This window comes from Anser cygnoides, chromosome 2, assembly GCF_040182565.1.
Source record: "Anser cygnoides isolate HZ-2024a breed goose chromosome 2, Taihu_goose_T2T_genome, whole genome shotgun sequence".
Lineage (NCBI taxonomy): Eukaryota > Metazoa > Chordata > Aves > Anseriformes > Anatidae > Anser > Anser cygnoides.
Window position 1 is genome coordinate 269,861 of NC_089874.1, and position 23,663 is coordinate 293,523.

The window sequence follows — 23,663 nt, forward strand, 5'->3', positions numbered from 1 at the left end:
GCGCTTCCGCTTCCCCTTTCCTCTATGGCGCCGCTCTACCTGCCGCCTGCGTCGCCTCTATGGTAGCGCGCCGGGGGCGGGGCCCGGGAGGCGGCGCGGTGCACGCCGGGACGCGCAGTGCCCGGGAGCCGACCGCGCGCTCGGGGCCGGCCGGGGGCGGGAGCGCGGCCCCCCCTCGGCAGCGCGGCGCGGCCGCCCGGCGCGGGTGACGCCTCGCGCTCCGATTGGCCGCTGCGCCGGGGGGCGGGGCGCGCGCACGCGGTGGCAGCTGTCCTGGTGCGACAGAGGGAAAGCGCCGAGCGGCCGGTACGGGCGGCGCGGCCGGGCCTGGCGCGGCGGCGGGGGCGGGGGGGGAGCGGGCCGGGCCGGGCCGGGCCGGGCGGGTGGGGCGGCGCGGGGCGGGCGGCCCAGAGGGGGGCGGGCGGCCCTCGGCCGGGCCCGGCGGCGCCGCGTGCTCCGGGCCGGGGCGGAGAACTGGGGCGGGGCGGCCCGGTGCGGGCCGGATCGGCGCGGCCTAACGGCCCGTGTCGCCCCGCAGCCGCTCCCCTCCGCCCCGCCATGCCCTCGGACCTGGCCAAGAAGAAGGCGGCCAAGAAGAAGGAGGCGGCGAAGGCCCGGCAGCGGCCCCGCCGCGCCCCGGAGGAGAACGGCGATGCCGGGACGGAGCCGCAGGAGGCCCGGCCCCCGGAGGCCAACGGAACGGCGCTGCCAGGTGAGGGGCGGCCGCGGCGCGGTGCTGCCCGGCCCCGCCGCTCCGGCCGGGACTCGCGAGCGCGGCCGCCGGTGGGTGCCCGGCCCGTGGCGGTGCGCCCCGTGGGGCGGGCGCCGCCCAGGGGCCGCGCGGGGGTCGGCCCGGTAGCCCCGTGGGGGGCGTGCAGCGGGGGCCTGCTCGCGGGCAGCCGCCGTGCGCGTCTGTTGGTGCCCGTGGATCGGTGAATCGGGACGCTCGTTCTTCCCCATGGAGCACCCTGCGGGCTTGCTCTTGTGCCGCACCGAGCCTGCCGCGGGGCTGCTGTCAGAGCTGCTCTGCCTTCAGGGCCGGCAGGACGCCGGTAAGCTGCGCGGTGCCCTCGTGCAGCGCGCCTGGCTGAAGCGTTCCCTGGGTTCTCTCGTGAGGTTTGCTGGGTGAAGGCAGAGGGTGCCGAGAGCATCGTCTCCCGCACGAGCAGATACTGGCCTGATCTTCTGGTATTTGATGTCCAGACCTGCCTTTTTTTTTTCTCCCGCTGCAGGAACCACTGTAGGGTCTGGTTTCTTAACTAAAAATAATGATATTGCAATGAACTTCCCCTCGTCCGTTTTTCTGGGGTGCACCTGGTTCGCAGAGCCTAACCTCCCTGGAGGAAGTAGGCGAGGTAAAGCTCACTGGTCGTTTACTTGTGTGCTCAGCCGCCTGCTGACCCGTGGGCTGTGGGGCACACCACTGTTTCTCCGGGCAGCGAAGACTTGAGGCAGTGCCGGCAGTGCGGCGTTTCGGGAGGCACCGAGTGCGAGACGCGGGGCAGCCCGAGGCCGGGGGCACGCTGCAGGATGCCGTCTCCTGCACCCAGCTTGTGGCCGGCACCCCCGTGAGCCTCCACAGACTCCTGCGTGCTGGTGCCGCCGGCACGGACGCTGTGCGGCCGGGCTCCGACCGCAGGCCCCCCGTCGGTGCCCGAGCGTGAGCCCGGCGGTGCCCGCCCGGTGCCCGCCCCGTGCCGCCGGCTCCGGGCGGGGTCTCGGCGCCCGCCCCGCCCGCTGCCGGACCGAGCCGGCCAATCGCCGTCCGCTCCCCCGGCTCATTTGCATGTCGCCCTCCTATTGGCGGAGCCTGGGCCGCGCGGCGGCGGCGCGGGACACGCGCTTTGAGCGCTCCGAGAGCGCGGGGCGGGAGCAGCGGCTGGGCGGCGGGGCTGGGGGCAGCGGGGCTGGGGGCAGCGGGGCTGGGGGCAGCGGGGCTGGGGGCAGCGGGGCTCGGGGCTCGAGCAGCCCCGGGGACGGGTCGCTGGGCAGGGCAGGGCAGGGCAGGGCAGGGCAGGGCAGCGCGCTCCTTGCCGGCTGCTCCTTGCCGGCTGCTCCCTGTGCAGTAGCTGCGTGCCCAGGACAAAACTGCCTCGTGCCTCTTCGCGCCCACCTGCTTTGCTCGTTTGTGTACCCGGTTTACTTGCAGCACGGGTGCTTTCAAGGGGGTACCGTGCCGGTGCGGTTTACATCGTTTCTCTTTCTTGGCTAAGTCACGTCCTGCCTTGCTGACCGTTGTTTTTGCTGGGCAAGTGGCTTTGCCGTTTGTGAGGTGTTGTGTGAGATGTTGGCAGCCCGGCGGTATCCCTTGCTGACCTGAACACCCACAGTCTGAACACCAGGATTCTGCTCTGAGCAGCTGGAGCGCTGCTGCGATCCGTAATGCTATTTGCTTCTTCAGATGGCAGGCGGGGCCTCACGAAGTAGTAAAAATCGGGCTGTAACTCGGGGCTGCAAATGGAACGTTAGCAAGACAGGAAATATTTGCTTATACTGTAGGAGGAGAGGAAGAGGAGGGTCTACAAATGGACACATTATCTTAGTAGTTGGTAGGGCCTCTTCTGATGTTGCTGCTTCTCTTCTCACATCTTCCCTGTTGCTTGTTCCCTGCCCAAGTTCTGTTTAGGCCAGCCCTGTCCTTAAACTTGCAACCAGAAGTGTTTAAGCCTTTTCCCTGCCCCAGCCCTTTCTGCGTTGAGGGTTGGTCCTACCGTGCATGGATAACAGGTTAGCTGTTCTGGCTACTCGACGGGTTTTAATGGTCAGCTATTATTTTCAGAGCGGGTGAAAGTTCCTCTTAGTCCATTTTATATCCATTCGCTGAGCTGAAAAACTGAGTACCATCATCTCTAGGCTTCCTCGATATTTCTGTAGAAAGAGACACTGGTTGTTTTTGTCGTCCTGCTTATATTGGTTTAGGGCCTTATGGAATTATAGAACGGCCTGGGTTGGAAGGGACCTCAAAGATCATCTAGTTCCAGCCCCCCCCGCCATGGGGTTCTTGTGTGTTTGTAATTCAGTAATACTTCTGGTCTGTCTCTGCATATAGAGGTGGATGCTCTTACGAAGGAGATGGAGGACTTTGAATTAAAGAAAGCCGCTGCCCGTGCTGTGACTGGAGTGCTGGCTTCCCATCCCAACAGCACTGACGTGCACATCATTAACCTCTCGCTGACCTTCCATGGCCAGGAGCTGCTGAGTGATACAAAACTTGAGCTGAATTCTGGGAGGCGCTACGGCCTGATTGGACTCAATGGAATTGGTAAGCTGTAGGGCACAGTCATGGGTTTCTTGGAGCTCGGTGAAGGTTCTGTGCTGCTGAGAAGCTGGACAGATTCGGGTGGTAAATGCTGAAAGCCAGAAAAAAGGCTGTTAGACACGATGGTTTCACCTCCCACATCTCCCCACCCAGCAAGACCAGTTGCTACTAGGACTATGAGGTTGCATCCTGCCTTTGGACTAAGCATTTGGACTTCTTTCTGTGGAGAGTAGAGTGGGATGCCTGGGCTCTGTGAATGTCTGATGCCTGTATGGAGGCTTTGTTTAACAGTGTCAGTAAACTCAGTGATGATGCTACTAGCCAGAGAACTTGCATAGTATGGAAGAGTAGGGAGTGTGTGATCTAGTCTGAATGGGAAAACAGCTGTATAATCTCTGGAGAAGATGGTGCTGTACCTAGAGAGATGCAGAATATGGGTGTAATTGATGAGCTAGTAAGAGTGACGGGGTGATTTCAGGCTCTCTAGTGATGAGTGCGTTACTTTCCTACGTGGTAGAAGTCTGTAGAGTCTGGTGCCTTGGTAACAGATGTTAGACCTGGTTAGACAGCAGGAAATACACAGCAGAAATACAGCTCCCTAAGTCTGGGTAAGGGCTGAACTGCAGTGGCTCTGCTAGGTCTCTAATTCCTCATGGGCAAGAAATTCCTAAGGATTTTCTTGGGTTGGAAAAGGAGGGAATCAGCAGGATCTGACTGCGTTTTGTCTGTTTCTTTGTGACATATCTTACTGAATACAAATAATTGTGGAGTGTCTGTCTGCACACAGGGAAATCCATGCTTTTGTCAGCTATTGGGAAACGAGAAGTGCCCATTCCAGAGCACATTGACATCTATCACCTGACCCGAGAGATGCCTCCCAGTGACAAGACCCCTCTACAATGTGTGATGGAGGTGGATACAGAGAGAGCCATGTTAGAACGAGAGGCAGAGCGTCTGGCTCATGAGGATGGTAAAGCTTTTCAGAGTCCCTGTGGACAAGGGACATTTCCTCCACTTTCCCTTCCCACTGAAGAAAGGGTCTTACTTGGGTTCCTTGGCAGAGTTTTTACATATTACTTTTTCTCCCAGCTGCCCGGTACTAGTTGAAAAGTCCACTTCTGTAGATGAAATTATCCAGTGTGACTTCTTAAGAAGCGTCTAAGTCATAGGAGTGGATGGGGCTGAATAGTGGTGAAGCAGATGGACTATGAGCTTTCTCAGCTGTGTAGATGTGCAGCTGAGAGCCAATTACTGTTAGAAGTGCTGACAGGCTCTTTTTCAGCGGAGTGTGAGAAACTCATGGAGTTGTATGAACGTCTGGAGGAGCTGGACGCTGACAAGGCAGAAGCACGGGCCTCACGTATCCTGCACGGCCTGGGGTTTACACCAGCCATGCAGAGGAAGAAGCTGAAGGACTTTAGTGGTGGCTGGCGAATGAGGGTGGCTCTTGCTAGGTGAGTGGTATACTGCCTGCTGCCTCCGGGGAAAATGCCTGTCTGATCCTGATGCTGCAAAGCCATAAACGCAGTTCTAAGAACTCAGAGGAGAGCTGAGAGAATTTGGGTACCTGCATTTACCCTGTGCTGTCATCTCCCCTCTCCTTTTAGAGCCCTCTTCATTCGTCCATTCATGCTGCTGCTAGATGAACCCACAAACCACCTTGACTTGGATGCCTGTGTGTGGTTGGAAGAAGAGCTGAAAACGTAAGCATGAAGGAGTTTGCAGCTTCCGTAGGTTGTAGTTTTCTGCTGGAACATCTTGTCAGCATGTGAGCAAGTGCTACAGGAGTAACTGTCTATAGTTCTTGTGGCTATGTAACTATACTGCATTACTAATTATACTTACATATTTTTAGTAGCTTAGTGGGTAGAATTGGTGATAGGAGGGCAGTTGGACTTGTAGGTCCTTTCCAACCCCATGTTTCTATGATTCTACGATACCTTGTGCTTGCTGTTACATGTTTTTGCAGAACAGTTCTTGGTGCAAGGGTAATGAATTCAAGATAAGTCTTTCTCTTCCTTAGTGAAAAAAGTGAGAAATACTGGTACAGGTTAAACTTACTTCCTGAAAGCCAGGAGCAGACCTGGGAGGTGTGTACCGGCACTGTGTGCTGTACCAGTAGTGTAAACTTTCTAGACCTGGCCTCCAGCTCAGCTTTTTGCATATTGTTTTTCTCTTCACCAACTGTAGTGTCTGTGTCTGTTGGTTTCATCTTGTTCTAGTATGTGGATGCAACTGGTTTTTATTAAATAAAGTTAAAATGTTAATGCTTAAGGCAAAAGATTTAGGAATAGCTGTGAAGTCTAGGTTATTTGGGTTGTGTGTTAAAAGGACTGTGCATATAAGCACATGAGAAGGGCTTTTCATTTGCAGAGGTTATTCTTTCAGCTGTGTCAGTTGAACATTTTGTCTGTTTTATATATCAGGTATTTTAGGAAATCTGAATTTCAACCTCTCTCTTTTTGGGAGGAGGCATTAGCCAGTCATTTTACAAACTTGGAAAGGAACCTGTGATAGAGAACCTAAGAGATGGTAGTCTGTAAAAAGGTGAAAATGAGAAGCAAAGGTTGAAACTTCTAAGAAGTGTGACACTAGTGGAGTTCTGCAGCAGTAGCAGTAGTAATCCACCACAAAGGTAGCCAGCTCTCGACTCTTCATGAATATGGATGAAGAGTGCCTTATGGTGAAGGATGTCTTAGAAAGCTGGTCATCGCTGCTTTACTGCAGATTTCCTGAAGTATCTCTAAGGCTTCTATCTTTTTGTTCTTAATCTGGCCGTAAACAAGAGAGATCTGTTGCATGTAAATCCTTTGTCACCATCAGGGCCAACAAGCAATTCTTTTCCTAGCTTAGTCTCTATTAAGTTTTGTGGTGCCACAGGTTCAAGCGGATCCTTGTGCTGATATCCCACTCCCAGGACTTCTTGAATGGTGTCTGCACCAACATAATCCACATGCACAACCGCAAACTGAAGTACTACACAGTGAGTGAATGGTGTCTTGTGCAACTAACAAAAACAGAGGAGCTGTCCTCTGGGGCATGTCTGATGTTTTGTGGTCTCTCTCTTTAGGGAAATTATGATCAGTATGTAAAGACTCGCTTGGAACTAGAAGAAAATCAAATGAAGCGTTTCCACTGGGAACAAGATCAGATTGCTCACATGAAGGTATCTGCCTAGCTGCACGACCATCTTTCTGCCTACGCAGCCGTACACCTCTCTAGCCTTTGTATCGTGGCTTTTGGCTAACTCTGTATTTCGTTGCAGAATTACATTGCGCGATTTGGTCATGGTAGTGCAAAACTGGCCAGGCAAGCTCAGAGCAAGGAGAAGACCCTTCAAAAAATGATGGCTTCTGGATTGACAGAGAGAGTGGTGAACGATAAGGTGGGATCAAACGTGGGATTGCGTCTAGAGATCAGTGTAGGAAACTTGGGCCAGATAAGCAAAATGAACTTTAGCTGATGGCAGGAATGGCTGACACAGCTGAGAGCAAAAGTAGGATTCCCTTCCAAATTCCTGTACTGAAGATAGGGTACTGCTGAAGAGTGGAAAGAGGAGACTTATTTTTTTTTTTCCAGTGAAGAGAAGGGGATTTGTCATACCAGTAAGGCCATTTTGTAGACACAGAAATGAGTGTCTGAAAGTTGGAGAAGATCAGGGAGGATGCTCAAAGCAGCTCCTGCTAGTTTGAAGAGTATAAGCACCCATTTGCTTCAAAGGAAAAGAAATAGGGAATCATTAGCCAGCAGATAAACCTGTGAGTGAGTTGCCAGAGGGAACAGGGAGTGAAATGAAGGGAGTGATCTGTATGTGCTCCAGGGTGTCTAACAAGTGGATATTCTGTGTTGACAGACTTTGTCATTCTATTTCCCTCCCTGTGGAAAAATCCCCCCTCCTGTCATCATGGTGCAGAACGTAAGCTTCAAATACACCAAGGACGGGGTGAGTATAGGGAGTGTGCATGGGTTGTATGGAGTTTACTTGTATCCTCTGCCTTGTAATGGGGGCTTTTGGGTAAGTTTTCTAATCAGGCTGCAGCATATCACCGGTGGATCAGATTTCTTGGCAGTGTTAATGCTGAGTCTGCTGAAGACAGAGCTTTATGGGTGCAGCATGGAGAGTCTAGGTAGTAATGGAAAGGCATAATATGTCATAATTTATGTGGTTTGCAGCCATGGATCTATAATAACTTGGAGTTTGGGATTGACCTGGATACCCGTGTAGCTCTTGTTGGACCCAATGGAGCTGGAAAGTCAACACTGCTGAAACTGCTCACAGGAGAGGTATGCTCCCAGCATTGTCTACCCTGTTCTGGCCCTTTATTCTTTGGGTAGTCTTCAATGAAGCTGCATTTATTTATGAGAGCACCCCTATCAGACTTTGGAAATCCTGAAGTCTTGCTGCAGTATAGGGCTTTTTCTGTCATGCTATATGTTCAGACATCCAGAAGGTTGGCATACAGTGAAAGAAGGGATTTCATGGTGAAATACTTCTATCTTCTCTTTTTAGCTGCTGCCCACAGATGGGATGATCCGCAAGCACTCACATGTAAAGATTGGTAGATACCACCAGGTACTCCCTATAGCAACTACCATGGACATGAAATGCTGAGGAAAAAGCTGACAGGAATGGGGAATCTTGTCCCTCTATTTCTGCTTCTACGGCCCATCCTGCTGCTGCTTTTCTATGCCTTGAGCTTGGGGAGGGAACTGTTCTTTTGGCAGAATGGACTCTAGCCAATGTTCTTGCCCTGAAAAGAGGCTTGCTGTGGTCCTTTTTGTTTAGCCTCTCACCTTTTACTGGAGAGATGGTTGCCCAAGCTTGATGTTGGACAAGCCTGCTATTCTGAAGCAGCACTCCTGCTCCTGAAATGGAGACTGCTTCCATAACGTTTCAGCATAGTGAATGTGCCAGGGGTGGGATTATCATCTCGTGGATTCTGCTGCTTTGCTGGCACCAGAGAGATATAAGGGGGGAGATGGGTGGCATGCACAGCCTGAAGCTGGCTTTTGTTCTCTGTTAGCACTTGCAAGAGCAATTGGACTTAGACCTCTCACCCTTGGAGTACATGCTGAAATGCTACCCAGAGATCAAGGAGAAGGAGGAGATGAGAAAAATCATTGGCAGATACGGTCTGACAGGGAAGCAGCAGGTCAGTATGAGCTGTTGAGGTTTTCTTCTTACGCATTAGGGAAGTGGAGCTGTTGCATTTTCTGTTGTTCTACAGATACCTGACAGTGTGATGCAGTATGCAGCATGGTGCACCACAGCATCTAAATGCTTTTTCCATCTCTGCCTTTAAAATTGGAGAAAAAATAACTCATGGCTCACAGTAACTTACTTTGCGTTGCAGCAATGTGTGGGTTGGAATGGGTGACCTCCTCGGAACCCAGGTGAAGGAAGACGGGTTGTGGCATAGTGCTAGCCTCAATTATATTTCAATTATAACTTGAACTACCTTGCTTATCTCTATTTCTGAGATGAATGCCAGTAAGAAATGCCAGAACATATTCTCAGCTGGGTGTGGGGAACACATGGCTCAAGCAGATGAGTGTAGAATCTCTAGTGGTGCTCTAACTCTAAACACACCACGCTCCTGTATATTACATTTTGGTGGGAGTTGTCATTATTGCTGCAGTTAGCGTTGATTTTTACACTGTTCTTCTCCATTTGTCACTCAAGAAGTTGAGAGTAGGTTTAGGCTTTTGTCAGGATGCAATGAACATTAGGCAGATCTCAATTAACTTTCCTTTGGAACCTCTAACACAAGCTGAGTCTTGCTATGGACACCCCTTTTTCAGAAGCCTCTGGAATTCACTTGTTTTGCTGGTAAAGGAAGCCTAGTCTAGTTGTAAGCCTACGTTTGTCCTCTTGTGTCATGTAGCTGCAGCATAGTTTGAACTGTGAATATTTTGTGGTCAGTGTGGTGTCTAGGAACTGGTGCTCTAAGTTACCCTGCAGAGCTGCAAATAGTGTCTGTGTTTGTCAGGTGAGCCCCATTCGGAACCTCTCTGATGGGCAGAAGTGCCGTGTGTGCTTTGCATGGCTGGCCTGGCAGAATCCTCACATGCTTTTCCTCGATGAACCCACCAACCATTTGGACATAGAAACGATAGATGCTCTGGCAGATGCTATCAATGAATTTGAAGGAGGAATGATGCTTGTCAGCCATGACTTCAGACTCATCCAGCAGGTAAGAAGAGTGGTGAATTTTGGCAAACCAACTTTCCAACACTGAGTAATTAAAGCAAGATGTTTTCAACTGTTTTCAGCTGTTCCTTATCCTGAAAAGATGTGTGAGTGAAAAATATCACTGCATATGATTCCCTTGCCATGTACATGTGGAATAATTACCTAGTCTTGGAAAACATTTAGGCATGTGAAAGAAAAAAAAATGCTAAAAGTGAAGAATAAGTTAAATGGAAATCATGACACATGTGGAGGCTTTAACTAGATTGTTTTTAAATGATACTGGAGTAGTTCTAGCAGTTTTCTTTACCACTCAATCTGTACAGGTTAAGGAAGTCACTCCATATACACAGAAATGTCAGGTGCTGATTTATCAACTATAGCTTTGTCTGCAAGTTCAGATACAATTTTATTTTTCAGTGCAGCATATCCAGGTAGTTCATGTCAAGAACTACCTTTTCTAATTCCCATCTTAGCAGGAAGTGAATTTCTTCTTATTCCATGAACAACAAAAAAAAAATTTGGAGGGTTCAAGGACTGTTAGTTCTAAAATCCTGTATAAATTATTCAGAAAACTCCAGGTGGGATATTTCACTGCAGATATCTTTCTTTGGTAGTAAACGTGTGAAACTTAATAGACTCTCTCCTTGCTTAATAGACTCTCTTTCCTTCAGAGAGTAGATTTTGGTTAATTTTATATTTTCGGTAAAACTATAAAATGCTGCACTATAAACCTCCCTTTCCTTGTGTATTTGCTTCCAGGTTGCGCAGGAGATCTGGGTCTGTGAGAAGCAGACAATCACAAAGTGGCAAGGTGACATCCTCGCCTATAAGGAACATCTCAAGTCAAAGTTGGTGGATGAAGATCCACAGCTCACCAAAAAGACCCACAATGTGTGAGCTCTAGAGCAGTCGGTCAGGTGCTCTCTGTGGAGACTGACAGTGGCCAGCGTGACTCACTCACCTGCCGACTGGAATGGGACTCTGCTGCTATCTCTGTGGCTGTGTTCTAGGATTGCTGCAATACTGCTTCCCCTTGACTTGCCTTGCGCCTCTGTATCTGGACAGATCTCTTCTCTCCTGATCTGGCTGCATTTGGGCAACCATTTCCATATTTAGATGATGTCCCATCTGAGCCAGGCCTTGGAATCTAACGGTCTGGGGTCGTGGCAGTTAGGGTGTCTGAGTTGCAGTGATACAGAAGTGGAGACCCCAGCCCAGCTTACCCTGCCTCCTCCTTCCCAATTTCTGCTTCAGTTTAGATACTTCACTTCAAACTCCTCTGGCCTTGGTTTGTTTTTAACTATTATTTAACAGTGTAATTAACAGATCTGCCTGAGAATCCATCAGTCAATAAAGAGGGAAGAACAGTCTTGTTTTGTGAGCTGTAGTAGTTATTGGGGCATGCTGGGGCAAATCAGCCAGTACTGAGCTTTACAAGTAAGGATGCAGGGCTCTCTCATATGAAGTGAAGATTTGTTTCTTTACTATTACCAAAGTCCTCTTCTTATGACCAGAATTTGTGGTATAAATGAAGGTGTGAGTACTGAGCTCTGGAATTGTACAGAGCAGAGTACGGCGATCCTTGCAGCTAGAAAAACTGCTAATCCGCATGTTGAATGCTGGGTTTTCCAGATAATGACAGAAGGGGGAGCAAGCCACACATGCCTTTTTTTTTTTTCTTGTTAATAAATACAACTTGAAAGGGTTCTGAAGATTGGAAATTAGAGAGTCAATGTAGATCTATAGAATACCAGCACTTGTTCTCTACAACAGAGCAACTTAGATGCATGTTTTTTCCTTCACCTTGAATTCTATGGGTCTAATATGAGGCTCTTATTAAATCAGGATTTTTGAACTATGAATTAGTTATTTCTTCCTTCCAGGTTTAACTAAACAAGACTAATCAGCTAAAGTTAGTTTAACTTTTTTTGTTGTTTTTAACATTTTTTTAGAAAAGTTGTTTAAACTGCAGTTTGCCACAGCAGCTTGAATAATTTCTTGAATAAAATACTTCTTCATGTGTTTTTAAAACAATGAGAAGACACTTAAGAAAAAAAGTAGCAAATCAAATTAAATACCTTCTTACGATCATGAGTTATCATTTTCATTACTTATGACGCATGAGTGTGGCAGCACTGGTCATGTGAAAGGTTCACGTAATCCAATAACCTATTCCAACAGGACATGTTGACAGAGAATTTGAAGAACAAGACAAAAATGTAGTTGTACTTTCTCAGATGCCAACTGTCTGTGGCTCTGGCCTTTTGAGCAAAGTAATTTTGCTCAAAAAAATCTTCCCTGCCCGTGAACAGGGGGTTTGGAGCCAGACGATCTTTAAGGTGTCCCTTCCAACCCGAGCTATTCTATGAAAGTATTCCCTTGCTTTTTTCCAAAGGGACCATCCAAGTTGTAGACTGCTAGTGTAGAAGCACTGTGTATCATCCACAGGACAAATGTCCTAGGGGGAGCTGCTTCCAGTAGATAGTGCAGAACATTTAGTTTTTTTTCAGTGTTTCTAGCAATGATTGGAGTTTGAGGGGGGGGAAAAAAGTGCTTTCTAAGAAAATAATGCAGATTAATATAAATGCTGTTTAAGTTAGCTTTGCAGAAAAGTCTAGATTGCACTGAAAGGTCACTTGAATGAATATGTCATAGTGTGGTACCTGGAAGCTAACAGAGGTAGTGATGGAGAAAAAGCAAACTGCACACAAGTAAGTGAGGTAAAGACTGACTGGTAGCACAGAATTTAAAACGAGAATTGATGAATGCAAGTTTTCGTTAGTTCTGCTCTCTAGGTTTTAAAAAGATGTTGGTGAGTTGAAAAGGGTTGCAAAGTAGCTATGAGAACGATGATGTCTGGAAGTCTTGCCTGAGGCTACAGCTGTTCCTTTTGCTGTTGCTTATTCTTAGTAAAGGCTTGGCAGTGACTCTATTACTACATTTCACATCTCTGTAGTCAAGGGCCATGGTGGCAATAATAAATGCAGGTTATAATCTTAGACTGAATTCTCTGGGAGTGGTAAATTCTGAGGAGGGCATAGGAATATTGGGATGAGAGAGCAAGCATGATGGACAGTAGTTGGAGAACTCTTGTAGGCGATGGAGCAATGTATTGGGTTTACAGGGCAAGGTTTTCGTAGTGGGGGGCTGCAGGGGTGGCCTCTGTGAGAAGAAAGCAGAAGCTGCTCCATGTTAGGTAAGGGACAGATCCAGACAGCTCCAAAGGGACCCGCTGCTGCCCAGAGCTGGGCCCACAAGCAATGTTGTTTGCGCCCCTGGGAAAGCAGAGTTAAGAAAGGGAAAAAACTGCTGCACAACAGCAGCTGGGAGAGCAAGGAGTGAGAAACAGCCTTGCAGACACCGAGGTCAGTGAAGGAGGGGGAGGACGTGCTCCATGCACCAGAGCAGAAGTTCCCCTGCGGCCCGAGGAGAGGCCCCTGGTGGAGCAGGCTGTCCCCCTGCACCCACGGGTCCCACACGGAGCAGATCTCCACGCTGCAGCCCGTGGAGGAGCCCCCGGTGGAGCAGGTGGATGTGGCCTGGAGGAGGCTGCGGCCCATGGAGAGCCCCCGCAGGAGCAGGCCCCGGGCCGGAGCTGCAGCCATGGAGAGGAGCCCCCGCAGGAGCAGGGGGTCTGGGGGGAGCTGCCGCCCGTGGGGGACCCGTGCTGGAGCAGTTTGCTCCTGGGGGATGGACCCCGTGGGACGGAGCCGTGTGGGAGCAGTGCTTGAGGAGCTGCTGCCTGTGGGCAGCCCCCGCAGGCTCAGTTCGGGAAGGACGGCATCGCGTGGGAGGGACCCCACGGGGAGCAGGGGCAGAGAGGGACCACGAAGGAGCTGCAGAGACAACGAGCCAGGGACCGACCACAGCCCCCACTCAGTTACCCTGTGCCGCTCAGGGGGAGGACATAGAAGAGGTTGGGTGGAGGGGAGATGTTTTTTTAGTTGTGGAGTTTTTTTTTTTTTTTTTAGTTTCTTGCTGCTCTAGTTTGTTAGTAATACGTAATAAATTTTATTAATCTCCTTACGCTGCATCTGTTTTGCCTGTGATGATAATTGTTGAGTGATCTCCCTGTCCTTATCTCAAGGCTTGAGCCCTTTTCATCGTATTTTCTCCGCCTCTCTTTTCTCCTCTTCCCTTTGAGGAGCAGGAGTGAGAGAGTGGTTGTGGTGGAGCTCAGCTGCCCACCTGAGTAAAAGCACCACAAGCAAATAGGAGAGTTATGTTAGCTGTCTGCTGCTACAAAGCAAGAGAATAAATTCTGAGTTGCAGACAGATTTCTGATTTAGCAAACAAGTCCATAGCTACATGTTCAAAGCAAAAGTAGCTCTAAATGCACTAGAGGTCACAGTAAAATTTGTAAAAATTTGTAAAATTTGTAAAATTGAATATCTATGCATGTTTTAGCAGTCTAGTTTTTCAGCCTTGATTTAAACCTGTTCAGTGCTGACAGTTTGTTAGACTGCACTGAAGCAGCTCTGGCAGACGTATGTCCTGGAGTACTGATTGCTGTGTGAGAGGCAGACACCAGCCGGGGCAATGGCATTTTGCAGTGTTTCAGCTAGGGCTTGTCTAATCATGCACAAAAGCAAAACTGTATCTAGACAAATTAAGAAAATTGCTCCTTATCTGTTTGAATGGTAACTCCTACAAAAGAACTGTCCTAGAGCCTCTGCACAATTGCTCTTGCCTGTAGTCTAAAAGAGAAGTTGCCTATAACACAGCTACAACTAGAAGCGGCAGATATAACTTCGAGTACAGTTGTGTGATTCCCTCATCACTGTGGTCAATACATACACCACAAAAATAGCACAAGGATAAGTCAAGCCAAACACACAGCTTCCAGAATGGACAGCCACTAGCACATGCAATATAGGGAAACAGATTTGTGTAAAAGTAGTAAGAACGTGTTAATTCCATAAATATGGAAACACAAATTTGACTATACTACTCAGTGGATGAGCTTCCATCCTTGCTATACGTTGGATCCCAGTGTTCAATGTTGTCACTGATCCACGTCCACCAAAGGGTTTCCTTCTAACTTAAAATTTTCTCAAAAAAAAACCAACAATACAATAAAAACAATACAGAAAAAAAATCCGTGTGTATAACTGCCAATGCCAGACACAGCTGCAGCTGGGGACAGGTATCACTTATAACAGATAAAAACTTCATTAGCATTGGAGATCTTCTGTGTTCTCTGACTGATGGAAAAGGTAAATAGTTCCAGTCACAGTGAACACTCCGCACCCAGCTAAAGCATCTCTGCCATTTACAGCTTGGTAAATCATTTGGTGGGTAGAACATACATCAGAGGGGGAAGCCCTGTGCTGTACCTAACCAGTGCATGGCCTCTTGCAAAAGAAAAGCGGTGATGTTGCTTGCTCCTTACTCCCAGTATGAATCATCCAATACCTCTTGATGTTGACAGACATCAGTGTATATGCTACTTCTATTCCCAGAAGGATCCTGCTACCTCTTACCTTCTGTGCCCAAGCCTCCACATTCCCATTTCTCTCCTCCCATTCCCCTCCGCAGATGTGCTGGCATGCATGTCCCACACATTCATTCACATTGCAGTTGATGAGAGCAAGAAACCCCTCTGTCACTGTGACTTCTATTTGCACTAGGGATGGGCCATCAGGTGCCTCCCCATGAGGACAGGCCTAGAACAAAACTGAATTCAGTGAAATGCTATTGGCCCTACTGACAGAGTCACTGATGCAGTATGTCTCCCAAACTCAGCCCCTGGAAGATGTGATTTGCTAAAGATTTGCCATGTGAGCAATATAATGTAAGCCCTTGCATAGGAGACAGTGTGCAGGGCACTGCAGAGATATGGACGTCCCCTCAGCTGGAGCTATATTAGTATTAGCTATATTAGTATTGCAGTTTTGCAAAATATATGTTTTGGTGCCTGCTGAGAGAAAGGCTTCATTTTCTCTTCTCTTCAGACTAAAGTAACAGAGCTCTACTATGTTGCTGTGCTTTCTGTTTTTCTTTTTTCCCTGGCGCAGCCTAATTTCTGTGTCATAATTATCACCACTAGTGTGATCATTGGTTTCGAAGACAGATCAAACACACACTCAGGATGTCGGCCCTCTCCTCCCGCTGCTTCCTTTCCGTTCTTCCCCTGAAAGAACCTCTGTTGTGTGAAGCAGGCAGGACTACCCAGGCCAGGCTGGCTGAGACGTTATCTGCAGGTTCGTGCTCAGTGCGCGCCACCAATAAGCACACAGAGTCAGAATCCACTGTGGGAGGAATACCGGCTGTTGGGAGGTTGTTCGTAGTGCTATCATTCAGTCACTAGACCAATGTTACCTTCATTTACTGAGCCTCAACTGACTGTACCACCTGTTCCACAGCACAGAGGTGGCCCAACACATTTGATTCTGGAGGCAGTACCTTGAGTACTCCAGTTTACACCCTTCCACCAAAGCAGGAACCCTCCTTTCACCAGACCCCTGGATGGACCCAGAATTAGCTCTTCTCTGGCACTTCTGCCCCACGTGAATGGGACACTACTGTTCTTATGCATGTCTTTGCCAATGTTACCCTCAAACTTCTCAGGTCTGAAAGTTTAATTGAATCAGTTAATTCCAAGTGCCTTTCAGGCCAGCTGCCCTGTGCTTAGTGCCAAGTGGAATCATCAGCCACAGATGTGCATCCCTCCCGCTCCCTGGGGACTGCAGCTGGGGCAGGTGAAGGGCTGCTGCCTTTGCTATATAACCAGCCCCATGGTAGCTCATGGTTGCTCTGTTAGAGCTTGCTTGGGGGAAGGGGCTGAGATGAGTGCAGAGGCTGGGAAGAAGCGTGGTCATGCTTCCACTTCTGGATCTGCTTCTGGAGACAGGAAGTCCAAGAGGAAGCCCAAGAGAAAGGAAACCTATTCAGTCTATATCTACAAAGTACTGAAGCAAGTGAGTAAATGCTTCTCTAGTGTTAAGAACTGTTTCACATGTAAAGTTAGTTCTGCTCACTGCATGTTAACTCTGTAAAAAGGAAAAGAGGAAAATGTACTTTTTAGTGAGATGAAAAAAATGAGTGAGACAGTATACAACTCCAGCTGAGTCTAAAATGGGGTGTGGCAACAAATCTCTCAGTAGGAGTTGAGGTGGATCTAGATCAGAAAGGGTTTCATAGGCAGAATGAACTCTACTGTATGGCTCTGTATAAGGAAGTAAATGAGGAGAAATCAGTTATACCTGTCATCGTCCCTATGAGTAAGTATTAAAAACTTCATAATTTCTGGAGATTTTGAGACTTGCCAGCCTATGTTGGAGAGAGGAGAAAGACTTTGGAGAGGTGGCCATAGCTTGGAGCAGCGGGGCACTTACACTCCTTGTAGGCTTGTTTCCCCCGTGGACTTTGCAGAGGCTCCTGGCAGTGCAGTGTCACAGCCAATGCAGTACCACAGGGACCTCTTCAGTCCAATGGAACTGGCATGCAACATGAGAACCGGGGGGGGGGTGGGGTGGGAAGGGGAAGGAGGGCCCTTTTTCTGGGAGTGCTGGGTCCCCATTGCCTGGTGATGGTGGTATGACGCAGTGCTTGATTGCCATTTCGCAGGTGCACCCTGACACCGGCATCTCCTCCAAGGCCATGAGCATCATGAACTCCTTTGTCAATGACATCTTCGAGCGGCTGGCTTCAGAGGCCTCACGCCTGGCCCAGTACAACCACCGCTCCACCATCACCAGCCGCGAGGTGCAGACGGCTGTGCGGCTCCTGCTGCCTGGCGAGCTGGCCAAGCACGCCGTCTCCGAGGGCACCAAGGCCGTCACCAAGTACACCAGCAGCAAGTGACTGCCGGGCCACAATAAAAGCTTTCTGCCTTGGCTGCACCCTATCTGTCATGGCTCTGTGGGGTTGTGTTGGGGAAGGGGGTGCCACTGCTGGGGGCGGGCGCTGCTGGTGGCCGGGTGGGTGCTGGTGGGGCCTGTGCAGCTTAAATTTAAGGGTTTGGAACATAAGTAATTGAAGTGGTGTATAGAGAGAAGATTGTATTAAATCATCAGCTTAATAGATAATGTCACAGACTTGTCACTTCTAATTTTTAGAAAGAATTGCTTTGGCTTTAATTAGCTCTATATGTTATCTAGAGCATCCAAGTAGCACATAGTTGTTTCTGAGCTATCTAGTTCTCAGCAAGTTGTTAACACAGATCATGGATGGTGACTCTACTTCTTGTGGAGTCCTGTGGGATTTGGTATTCAGTCTGATGCAACAGTAAAAGCAAAATCTGCAAATACACTTTAAAAACACAGATAATGTCTTTGCCTCATAATTTATAATGCAAAGGTTAGTTTGACCTCTGGACATCAGGATTGTTTGGTTGGATGGGATGGACAGCTGTTCTTTGAAAGTGACCAAAACCAAGTAGAGGCTTCGGGGCTTTCTTGCAGAAAGGTAGGGTCATTCTGTGAAGAGGGTGGGTTCTGCCACAGTTCTCCAAACTCCTTTTTTTTAGTTTTCGGGCTACTGACTGCAAAAATTTTATGTTGCCTTTGAGGTTCCTATTGTTCTTCCTGACTGTGCTGGGCCTCTTTGCACCAGTCCAAGTTATCAGCATTCAGTTTATCTGTTTGTACCAGAGTAGAGACAAAATTCCCTCTGTGTCAGTGGGACAGTTTACAGTGGGTAGAGTTTTTCTTATAAGCAATTTTCAAAAGTCTATTTTGTCCTAGTGAAAAATTCTCCCTTCCAGGTATGGGAAAAAGAAATAGTGCAAAAAGGAGCTGGACTGGCAGGAGACACAAAGGGGATTTTCTTTATAGAACTTCTAAATGTCATCTCTCTTCTTGCTTCCAATGGCTTTAGAGGGAACTTTGTTCAGCGGGGTTATAAACTGGGCTGGGACTGAGGGTCCTGTGCTCTGCCTCAGGCAGTTATGTTAATGACTGGTCCTGGCCATGTCTCAAGCTGACAAGGAAGTTTGTATTCCCAGGTACTTCCTACCTGAGTGAGCCAAGGCCCTGAAGGGAGCATTAGTGGATTCTGTTTGCTACAGTGGCCTAGATGGGGCTTGTGCAGCACGAAGGGCTGAGAGTGAGTGCTGTGTCTAGACTAACGGTGGTGAGATGATTTACAAAGCTGCCCCCAGGTTTCTACATGGAGCTGTTACTTCTGGGTCTATTGTAGAGTAGAGGAAAGATATGAACTATGCTCCGAGCTGAGACGTAGTGGAGGTCCTTTGCCACCTTAATGGTGGGACTGGATGTCCCCATTCCAAGGTCTCCCAGTGGCAGCAAAAATGGGGGTAGGAGTATCAGGAGGAACCAGAGCTGTGGTGGAGTCCAGGTTACTGTATGTGGGGCAGTCTTGGACTTCACAAGGCTTGTGAGGTGGTGATGAGTCTCATGAGCTATGGAGCCATGACAGGTGCTTGTCTTTGTGTGATCAGGGTCAGTGTGTCTCAGCAGCGTGGGTCATGGACAGGATGCTCCCAGAGTACAGGAGGTGGCAGAACTGGGACTGAGCACATCACCTCTGGTCCCAGCCCTATTGGTCCAGTGTGGAGATTGGGTGGGTGTGTGTGATGAGGTTGTACTGGGTGCTGTGTTTTCTCCTGACTGCAGGACAGCATTGAATAGTGCTCTTTGCCTGTAGTGCCCTGCCACATAAGCTGGAACTGGTCTGGAGCACAAGTGTCAGAGCAGTATCTCAGCTGACAGGGCTGTAGTCTTTTCATTCCCTCCAGCAGTTGCAGCCAGTCGTGCTGTGGGATGGCTGTGCAGGTGGTAGAGCAGATGTGCCTGGGGTGCCTGTGAGACAGGTTCATGGGGGAGATTCGATGGGATGTGGAGCGCTGGAAACAGGCCTGGGAGAGTCCAGCCAAAGCGCTGGGTTGTGGGCATGCTGCCATTTTGCATCTGAAAGGTCAGCAGTCCCTCTCCTCGCCTGGGCTGTTCTGTTGCTCCCTATGCCACCGCTTCTGCATCTCCCCAGCGGCACTTTGGTTTCCCCAGCCCCAGATGTGCAGTCATGCTTTTTGTGGGGTGGAAGAGTGCTCATAAAGAGCTTGGAACTGCAGTTCTGCTTCTGCCCTGAAGGTGGTTCTCTCCGACTGCCTGATCTCAAAACATTTCTTCAGCATGAGCAGGAGCCTGGTGCTGCCTAGCTCCAAGCAGACTGCCTTTGGACCATATAACGTTCCTTCTGTGGAAGCCTGGCTACCTCAGCAGATAGCTGGCACACTGTGCGGGTAAGGTGCTGTTATACTGGGAGACAAGAGTGGCTGTGTCCTGGCAGGTCCAGTAGAGCATCTAGCACTGGGTGAGCCCAAAACGGGTAAGGCTTTAGTGGTGCAGGTGCTTGATTGTCCAATACTGCAATCTGTGTATCCCACTCCTGCTTCATGCCTCCAACACTTTTTTTTTTTTCTAGGGGCCGAGAAGGATGGAGTTGGTGATTGGCCCCATGTCCCTTCTACATCACTGTTTCCTCACAGATCTGGAAGGGCCTACAGCACAGATGCATCAAGCTTGGGTGGCAGAAGGAGATGGTTGGTCTTGGAATGGCAAGTTCTGCACTGAACCTGTCCAGATTGTCTTTTCTGCATTTCCCCTGTGGGGGCAGGTTCGACTCTCACTGTGCAGGGGTCACGCTGCTTGTTTCCCCACAGTATGTCCACATGGAGCTGCTCTGATAAACCTGCATAAGATGTTGTACATGGTCTCCCTCTCTGGAGGGGCCACTCTTTATGCTTCTCTGATGCTTTTGTGAGGACAGCTTCACAGCTCAGCTTCTTCCAGACTGGACTCGTGGCTCCGTGGCTGTTTGTGCCCTGATGCTCTGTTGGATCATGAGAGGTCTGAATGAAGTTGCTTTGGGAGGAGGGAGTAGGCTGTACCAAACAGCAGGGAAATTGGTCGCTGTAAGAATGATCCAGAAGCCAGTAAAAGAGCAAACGTCAGCTTGGAACCCATGCAGGTACTCTTCCAAAGTGTCATGGGACTGCCTCAGTCTGTGCAAGTCTGTCTTTTTCCAAGTCTCCCAGTGAGGCCTTATTACTGCAGTGCAGCACTGTCACATTGCACATCCCCGGCCCTATGTCCATCTGCTTTGATCTTACTAAACTGAACATGCCCATGGGCCAAAAGCAACCTCTTTTTTGCCTTGGTGCACTTTTCAAATCCTCCAGAAGAACACTATAGCTTGATAAACTGAATCAAGCAAAGTGTTCAGAAAAATATCAGTAATTCCTGTGTGGTCTGCTTTCCTTTTGCATAAGAGCAATGACTTAGGAGTCTGTGCTCTTTCCTCTCATAGTGTGGAGGACCATGGGGCACATCTTACTGGTCTGTGATGAGTGAGGCAGGTCTGGAGAGGGGGAGCTTTTTGGGCAATGGAGGCTAGCACCAGCGTGCAGACCTGTGTGCATTTCTATTCCCATGCTGTTGTGTCTCTTGGCAGCAGTGCTGCCAGGTGGCTGCTCTGGTGCATCATTAGATGTTGTTCCAAATAGCATAGGCAGGAATGGTTCAGCACTCAGAGGAAAACAAGCTGGTGATGGATAGCTCTGGTGATGCCAAAGCTATTAAAGTATGAACCTCTGAAGTGCAGCCAGGGTACCAGCACAGCAAGGGACAGTGACTTTCTTCCTCTCTATGCTCAGCTGCTAGAGATGGAGAGTGGGGTCAGTGCTGGTCCATGTCCCTTCCCTATTCTGGTTTGGTCTGACACAGGGTGTTTTCTCTGAATAATGTCAAGTCCCTAACTCATGGCAGCCCAGAATCCCTGCCTGGAGAATGGAAAATGAATGATGATCAAAGGCTAGACAGACACTCCCCCATGAACACACACATTGCTGTCTGAGGCTTTGTTATTCCTGATACTGCCAGCACTGTAAGGGGACTAAGGATCCATGGCATTCTTGGGGCTGTTCGACATCTATGCTCTCCCCAGCAAGGATTGTTGCAAATAGTTTGTTTCCTTGTTTGTTGTCTCTCTTCATACTCTGTTCACTCTGGAGTCTTGGATGTAGCCAACAATAATGTTGCTTCCTTCATCCCCTCTGCCAAGGACTGCAGAGTGGGGATGGGAGAGTTATTCACAAGTCAATTTTGTGAGTCAGTCTTCTTTGATATCTGTAATTTCTAGGGCCAGATGACAATGTGGGTCAGAAAGCATGCCTCTTCTAACGGCCTGTTCTTGCCCTGCATTGCCTCCTGCCAAACATGGAGGAAGACCGAAAGACCTGCTGCCTGCTAAGGTCCTGATACTTGCATATGGAGCTGCAGCCAGGGACTGTTCTGAGCCCCAGTAGCTGGCTCACCGTGCCCCTGGTGCTGAGAAGCTTGGGGCAGGGCAGAGTGCTTCTCTGTGACCTGAGGGGCAGGAATGGAAGGAGAGTGAAAAAGATATTCCCATGTACTCAATAGGCTTCGGAGAGTTACCTAGTGGTATCCTGTATGGTCTCTGGGTGGGAGGAAGAGGATGCTTCCATGTGGCCCCATGAAGGGTGTGGGGCTGGAGAAGAGGATGACACGGGCAGAGTGGCCCCATGAGGAATGGCTGCTGCAGGCCACACGCCGTTTTCCCATTAGCGAGTGTTTAGTTCAGCGTTTTAAATAATTGTGTCCTCGGAATGATATTTAAAATCCATTTGGGAGGCAATGAGGCGGGAAAGTGCCTATGCCATTGTGATGACGCTGCGCAGGCCGTGCCACACATGCATATTACAAACTCGTTACAGGCTCGTTTACACGCACGCTGCTCGCTCCCCACACAACCTCTTTCTGATGCTCCTAATGTTTCTTCCCCACCATGGCTGCTTCTGCTTGGCACTAGGGAGAAATTTACTTGATAAGGCAGGCCTGGTGTCGTCTGCAGCAAGAGTAGCAAGGGACGTGGCCAGCACAGCGGAGTACTGGCCTTTGGAATGGGGATGTGTGCGGCCTGCCTGGTGATGGGACTGTCTCCCAGGTGTCCTTCACCTGCGCTCCATGATCAATACAGAGCTGTGCCTACTCTCCAGCAAGCTCTTGCACTCGTGTTTTTGCAGGCTTCAGACCCTGCAACCCCAAGGCTTTCAGCTGCTCTGCTGTGGGTGCAGCTGGGGAAAGAGTTGCAGCACCTGCACTGGGCTGACTATGAAGCTGAGTACCGGCATGTGCTATTGAATGTCCATGGGAAGCTGCATGAGTTGGACACACCAGGCATGAGGGAGCAGATGGAGCAGCAGCTCCAGCAGTGGTTCCCTGAGTGCTGGTGAGTGGCTGAATGGGAGGGTGGCATCACCGCTGTCCTTCTGTTGCTGTTCCTCTCTGCTGGATGGGCGCCCTCCAGCTATCCTGACCTGTGCAAAACAGAAATCCTGCGTCGGACTACAAGGTTCCTGGTACCACTTTGTCCTCCTCCTGTACACAAAGTATCCAAGTAAGGGAGCTCAACTCAACTTTATTCTCCTTGCTTTGTCCTTAATTACTGCCTCTTGTGGGGAAGTTGTGACAGCTGGAGATGTACCAACAGCGAGTGGTCCCTGCTTCTGGCAGGGGCTGGGTTCTCGTGCACTCTCTAGGGAGTGCCTTCCCAGTGATGGTTGGCTGCTGACCCCCTGCAAACCTGCAGCCAGAACTTGATCCTCTGAACTCCTACAGTGTCTGAGCACCTGATATTCCAAAATGTCTCACATGCTCTGTTATACCATACAAGAAATATGCTGTAAAGTTTCTGATTTCAATCTGTTCATCTTGGCCCAAGCACAAGGCATGCTTAATGATGAAACAAACAAATGATTTAGTAAGAGCTAAAACAAATCTCTTGTGAAAACAGCAACAATGTTTAGAAGATAACTGAACACAACTGCAATATGTAGTTTTCAAGCATGTACATCCTCTTTCCTTGGGTGTATGAGGAAACATCCTTGTACATGTCTGTGATCAGCCGTGGGTCATCGGATTGCACGTGATCCCATTTACTCTGATCCTTTGAGGACCCTTTTCTTCCTCACAGACAGATACAAAGCATCTGAGGAAGAACTTGCTAAAGGCCCTGAATTAACTGGAAATGGAGGACTGGGTGCTGCTGATCTCTACATCAGACAGCCATTGTGGAGCTGATATGAAAGTAATACACAAAACCAGTGAGGAGGAGATTACTTTTTTTCCCCACACAGGCTATGCAACCCGCTATGATGCATGCAGTGGGCTCAGTGAACTGGCTTTGAAGCTAAAGCCTGGTGCCAGTAGCTGGACAACTCCTGCCAGA

The 23,663-nt window shown here is 49.4% G+C and overlaps 2 protein-coding genes across 2 annotated transcripts; both read left to right on the forward strand.

The window, feature by feature from the left end:
- Positions 1-130: 130 nt before the first annotated feature.
- ABCF2 (ATP binding cassette subfamily F member 2) lies at positions 131-10,822 on the forward strand. Its single transcript, XM_066991315.1, has 15 exons — positions 131-306; positions 539-712; positions 3,050-3,262; positions 4,047-4,229; positions 4,542-4,713; positions 4,867-4,962; positions 6,140-6,242; positions 6,330-6,425; positions 6,525-6,644; positions 7,113-7,202; positions 7,433-7,543; positions 7,770-7,832; positions 8,284-8,412; positions 9,250-9,453; positions 10,212-10,822. Exons 2-15 carry the CDS (start codon positions 559-561, stop codon positions 10,347-10,349), a joined length of 1,872 nt encoding a protein of 623 aa, XP_066847416.1. The 5' UTR covers positions 131-306; positions 539-558; the 3' UTR covers positions 10,350-10,822.
- Positions 10,823-16,193: 5,371 nt separating this feature from the next.
- H2BK1 (H2B.K variant histone 1) lies at positions 16,194-17,763 on the forward strand. The gene is made up of 2 exons (XM_013201175.3): positions 16,194-16,372; positions 17,022-17,763. The coding sequence occupies exons 1-2, from the start codon at positions 16,241-16,243 to the stop codon at positions 17,256-17,258; spliced, it is 369 nt and encodes a 122-aa protein (XP_013056629.2). The 5' UTR covers positions 16,194-16,240; the 3' UTR covers positions 17,259-17,763.
- The last annotated feature ends 5,900 nt before the right edge of the window (positions 17,764-23,663 follow it).

Bases quoted from the DNA above. Each gene is read 5' to 3' on its own strand.
- ABCF2 (XM_066991315.1), top strand. From the start codon at position 559: ATGCCCTCGGACCTGGCCAAGAAGAAGGCGGCCAAGAAGAAGGAGGCG. The intron at 3,263-4,046 runs GTAAGCTGTAGG...GTCTGCACACAG, and splicing joins GATTGGACTCAATGGAATTG to GGAAATCCATGCTTTTGTCA. The intron at 7,833-8,283 runs GTACTCCCTATA...GTTCTCTGTTAG, and splicing joins AGATTGGTAGATACCACCAG to CACTTGCAAGAGCAATTGGA.
- H2BK1 (XM_013201175.3), top strand. From the start codon at position 16,241: ATGAGTGCAGAGGCTGGGAAGAAGCGTGGTCATGCTTCCACTTCTGGA. The intron at 16,373-17,021 runs GTGAGTAAATGC...GCCATTTCGCAG, and splicing joins TCTACAAAGTACTGAAGCAA to GTGCACCCTGACACCGGCAT.